This window comes from Ceratotherium simum, chromosome 6 (genome assembly GCF_057802395.1).
Source record: "Ceratotherium simum simum isolate JZ-2026a chromosome 6, ASM5780239v1, whole genome shotgun sequence".
Lineage (NCBI taxonomy): Eukaryota > Metazoa > Chordata > Mammalia > Perissodactyla > Rhinocerotidae > Ceratotherium > Ceratotherium simum.
Genome location: NC_141905.1, coordinates 187,449 through 192,752, shown reverse-complemented (window position 1 = coordinate 192,752; position 5,304 = coordinate 187,449). Strand labels below are relative to the sequence as shown.

Here is a 5,304-nt window from a genome sequence, read left to right as displayed (position 1 = left end):
GCCAGGGCTGCTGCACTGCCTGGAACCACATGGACCCTTCCAAGAGCTAAAGAGGCTCCGGAGCCGGAATGGCCGCACGGAAGGAGTCACATGGAGACACTCCTTATGTCACTGATCTGTCTCTTTGCTCCTCCAGAAAGGAGTCCAGCCCTGGTATGTTCTCTCCTGCTGGTGGGCGTTTGGGGATGGTAATCCTGGGACTGAGAATGTGTCATCAGCCAGGACTGGGGGGTTGAGGCATGGGAGGGAGAGGGTTCCCTTTGCCACGTGCCCCCATTGGGTTCTGTAAGTGCTCTCATCCTTTGCTGTTTGGGAAGCTGTTGGGGGGAGAGTGGGGGACCTCCAGCCCAGGGGAAAGTTCCCTTCTTACAGACCTGAAGTTTCTCTTTAGCAGGTTTCCTAAGTGCCCCTCCAGTGTGAGTGCTCTGTTAGGAAGTGTGCTGTGTAAACAAGATGGTTTTTCCGGCCTGGCCCTCCCTGGAGTAGAGGCCCTTGTGATGGGAGGCTCTACGGTATGGAGAGGAAGCCTGGTAGCCTACGTCCATATAAATGGTGCTGTCCATCTCTGCACTCTGACCTGGAGGCAGAGATCCACCTGGGCTCTGTTTGTTTGGGTGAGTTTAGCCCCATCCCCGAGGGCTTCCCCAGGACATGGGCTGCAGGCAGTGAGAACCAGCCCAGCAGTCACAGGCTTAACTAAGGGCCAGACTGGGAAGGAGGGGGCCTCCCCATGCACTAGTGGGAGTTGTTTCACAGAATCATAACTATGGGTGCGGAAGATGGGCTTGCAAATATCTTCATACGTTGCTGTGCTCCTTGGCCAGGCCCTTTCCCAACAGGGACTAGGCAGGGCCTGCCAGCGGGCAGAGAACAGCCCGTCAAGGAGAAGGGGACACCCCAGCAGGGGCGAGGGGAAAAGTGGGTGACCACCTTGGGGTGGCCAAGCTGTGGGCCCTGGTCATCTTAGTTCATCCTCAGGGACATGAATCCTTAGAGAGTAGTTGAGGGTGTGAGGGACAGAGTGAGTGAGTGACCACATCCTTCCTCCCAACAACCTATCAAGGACAAATCATATTGTCTCAAGAGCACAGAAGGGGCTGGCCCGGTGGCGTAGTGGTTAAGTACGAGTGCTCTTCTGCTGGTGACCCGGGTTCGGATCCCGGTGCGCACCGATGCACCGCTTGTCAGGCCATGCTGTGGTGGCGTCCCATATAAAGTGGAAGAAGATGGGCATGGATGTGAGTCCAGGGCCAGTCTTCCTCAGCAAAAAGAGAAGGATTGGCAGATGTTAGCTCAGGGCTGATCTTCCTCACAAAAAAAAATAAAAGAGCACAGAAGTTTCAGCTGAAGTCAAGAGAGGTGAAGTGAGTTCCCCACGTCACACAGAGAGGTATGAACAGAGACTCTGTTAGAACCTGGGTCCTCTGACTCTCCAGAGTTCTTTCCTCTACTCCTCCCCTGCCCAGGTGCTATACCACCTCAAGCCAGAGTGATGGGGAGTGAGACCATGTTAGATACCAGATGATGCTGGGAGTTTCCAGAAATAGTTTGGGTCTTCCCGGAGCTCCTCTCTGTCCCTGCCCTCCTGGCCCTCAGGATCTGCCATACGCCTGAGTCTTGACAACGTACAGCTAGGGGAGACCTTGGCAAATGCTTCAGATGGGCCAACGGCCCTTCCTTTCTGTAGGAGGAGCAGCTGGGGCAGGAGCCATGCTGCTGTGCTATTTGGCCCTCACCCTCATATTGCTGGCAGTTTCTGGCATCAAGTGTGATGTGAAGGAAGTTTGTGCTGGAAGCCCTGGCATTCCTGGAACTCCGGGATCCCATGGCCTGCCTGGCCGGGATGGGCGAGATGGTATCAAAGGAGACCCTGGACCTCCAGGTACTGGATAAGGGTCAGTGATCTTTCAGAAGGCCTGTCTCTGCAGGGCTCTGGGCTGGGTCCAAGGGTCAGCTAGATGGTGGGATGTGGTGGAAGTTTCTTGGGGCCCTTAGACTGGAGCAGCCCTGGAGGGTCCTTCCTCAAAGTACCCATGGAGTGACGGGTAAGTCAGCCTGGCTGATCATGGAGGTCCAGTCATATCAGCTCCAACTCAGTTGTGGGTGATAGGTACCATACATCCATGTCCCCCTCTCTCTGCAGGCCCCATGGGCCCCCCTGGAGGAATGCCAGGCCCCCCTGGCCGTGATGGGCCAATTGGAGCCCCTGGTGCCGCTGGAGAGCGTGGAGACAAGGGAGAGCCTGGCGAGAGGGGCCCTCCAGGTGAGCAGGGTGGGGCAAGTGGGCAGTGGCAGCATGGGCACAGTGCCTGTGGAGGCCCCCAAAGGGCATATTGCTCAACCTAAATAAGAGCATATGAGGTTGAGGAGAGACATCTGGATCTGGGTAGGAGGCCACAAGGCAGGGACTGACAGGTGTTAGAAGTGCTCCATGCATCACAACTGCTGATGGGGAGACACAGGGTGTCAGGTGTGGCAAATGGGACAGCACTGGGAGGCAGGGGAGGCACTTCCTAGGGTTAAGGCACTGGGGGCATTCTGAGGAGTGTGGGGTTATACAGACCAAGGACCCAGGCAGATGGTATGATTGGGAGCCCCCTCCCCCCCACAGAGGGGAACCCTGAAGTTCTGAGTAGTAATCAAGATCCATCAGGAGAGTGTAGATGGAACCACGTTTGCCCTTGGTGGAGGGTGGCAGAGGGGGCCCTGCCCATAAATCACACAAGCCCACACAAGCCCACACAAGTGGGCAGACAGAGCCATTAAAGGATGTGGCAGGAAAGAAGAGCAGGGAGGGGGCTCAGCAAGTGCAGGGCTGCATTAAAGGACAAGTGTGTCTGAGTGTCACGGACCCCTATAACTTGGGGCCTGGGCAGTGGGCATGGACAGGCTGGCAGCTGGCATAACACCTGCTTGGCAGCAAGGGTCTTTGTTGGCTTGCCCTTCATCCTGGGTGGGGGTCTGTCTACAGGACTTCCAGCTTATCTAGATGAGGAGCTCCAAACCACACTCCACGACTTCAGACATCAGATCCTGCAGTTGATGGGCGGTAAGGGAACCCCTTGAGGCCTTATAGGGTAGGGGGTCTGCCATAAGTTCCCCTCATCCTCAGCACCAGGCTCCAGAACTGCTTGATAAACAGTTGTGGACATGCAGGTTTTGGGGAAAAGAATGATGCTTCGTATTTCTGATGTTCTGGAACGGCCCAGAGGAGGCAGAAGTAGACATGGATTAGCTCGCTGTGTCCTGGGGAAGAAAGTTCTCTGCCTATCATGTTTTCTATTGAATATCAGGAAATTGCACAGTTTCTGGCACATAATAGACAGGCAATAAGTAATTGTTCAATGGATAAATGAATGAATGAGTGAATAGAATGGTGAGAGCATAGAGGGGAATTTAGAAAGACTAGGTTTGGAAGAGGGAGGGAAGACAGAGAGAGAGGCAGAGATGAAGAGATTGGAGAAAGCATAAAGTAGAGAGCCCAAGTGAGGGAAAAGGACTCAGAGACAAAGAAGTCAGTGGCCTGACCCGGATTCCTGTGCTCTCAGTCCTCAGTCTGCAGGGGTCCATGCTGGCAGTGGGAGAGAAGGTCTTCTCCACCAGTGGGCAGTCGGTTGATTTTGATGCCATCAGAGAGTCATGTGCCAGAGTTGGCGGCCGCATTGCTGTCCCGAGGAATCCAGAGGAGAATGAGGCCATTGCAAGCATTGTGAAGAAGCACAATACTTATGCCTACCTGGGCCTGGAAGAGGGCCCCACCCCTGGAGACTTCTACTACTTGGATGGGGCTCCTGTGAATTACACCAACTGGTACTCAGGGGAACCCAGGGGTCGTGGCAAAGAGAAGTGTGTGGAGATGTACACAGATGGGCAGTGGAATGACAAGAGCTGCCTGCAGTACCGACTGGCCATCTGCGAGTTTTGAGCAGGCACTGAGGCCACAGGATAGATAGGGTCCTGCCTTGCCTTTCAGCCTCCATCCTGAGGATCCACCTTATCTATGAGATGCTGTAACTCCTTTTCAACAAAATTTTTTTGTGGCTATTAGAGTTGGAGGCATTCTTAGCCACTCCACTCCCCGGGTGGGCCCTGACTCCTCCCACATGATCACTAATCAGTCTGACACTCCCCTGGGGCCCTTTCTCAGCACTGCACTCTAGGCAGCCACTCTAGCTTTGCCCTTTGGCGAGAGATGGATACTTCCTTCTTATTCTTCTTGTCCAATTCCTTCATTTATAGATGGCAACATGAGGTCCTGGGATGGAAGGACCCTCCACACACACAGAGGGTGCCTGCTTCCAGGCTCCCTCTACTCTTTCTCTGCAGCCTACCACCTGCTCAGCCTCAAGATTTAGCAATTCTGATCAAGCATAATGATAGAGACAGGCATACTTCTGGGAAATTCCAAATGTGTGGACGTAAGGCCACATTTGGGATTATCTGGCAGCCTGGGGCCTCTGGGAGCACACCTGGTCATTCTCTCCATGTGGTCAGAAGGCCAGGTGGTGCTCCAGCATGGTGGAGGCCAACCCAACCCTAGTGATTGTCATGTATTATCCAATTCCTCGAGTCTTGGGGTACCAACTCAACTCCCTGACATAAAAGCAGCCAGCCTACATCTCCAGGGAAGATCTCGCCCACCACCCCAGACATAACCCAAGAAACTTCCTGCTGTTGGACAAATCTCCACACCACTCACCATACTACTGACTATTGAGCACATACTACATGCTAAGCACCTTGACAAGCACTTCCAATACATCTTATAAAATATTATTTAATTTTTACACAATGCCATGGGACCAGCATTATTTCCCCCATTTTCTATATGAGGATACTGAAACTTAAGAGATGTTAAATGTTTTGAGTTTTATTACATGGAGCACATGGCAGAGGCTAGATTCAAATCCATCCACCTGGACCTGAAGCTCATGCTCATAACCACCCCACCCTCTCGCTGAACAGAGATGATTTAAGTGTAATAAATCATGAATATGTTAACATAAATCATTGTTTTGGTTCTAAGATACATCACATTTCTGTATTGTTGTAAATCAAATTAACTCTGGCTCTGAGCCCCCACTTACCTGAAAAATGGAAAATTCAATCTCAGATTATGCTTTCTTTGTTGGGTGGGAGGGGCAAACTTGTCTCCACCCTGAGTTTGTATGGGCACATGGAGAACTACAGAAAACATCTGAAAGAACATATGGGCATCTGTGTTGGTGGCTGGCATTAAGATAACTCCTGCTCTAAGTCCATATGGTCCATTTGTGGATGGTGAGTCTTGCCTTCCGTTCCCCA

At 52.6% G+C, this 5,304-nt stretch overlaps 1 protein-coding gene across 2 annotated transcripts; it reads left to right on the top strand.

Moving 5' to 3' along the window:
• The first annotated feature begins 1,650 nt into the window (after window positions 1-1,650).
• Window positions 1,651-3,925, top strand: SFTPA1 (surfactant protein A1). 2 transcript variants are annotated; one of them, XM_004432498.3, is made up of 4 exons: window positions 1,651-1,882; window positions 2,144-2,263; window positions 2,972-3,049; window positions 3,549-3,925. In XM_004432498.3, exons 1-4 carry the CDS (start codon window positions 1,651-1,653, stop codon window positions 3,923-3,925), a joined length of 807 nt encoding a protein of 268 aa, XP_004432555.2. The 2 variants fall into 2 exon arrangements, with proteins under 2 accessions (XP_004432555.2, XP_087289062.1); XM_087432936.1 differs by having other exon boundaries at window positions 1,711-1,795; window positions 2,204-2,263.
• The last annotated feature ends 1,379 nt before the right edge of the window (window positions 3,926-5,304 follow it).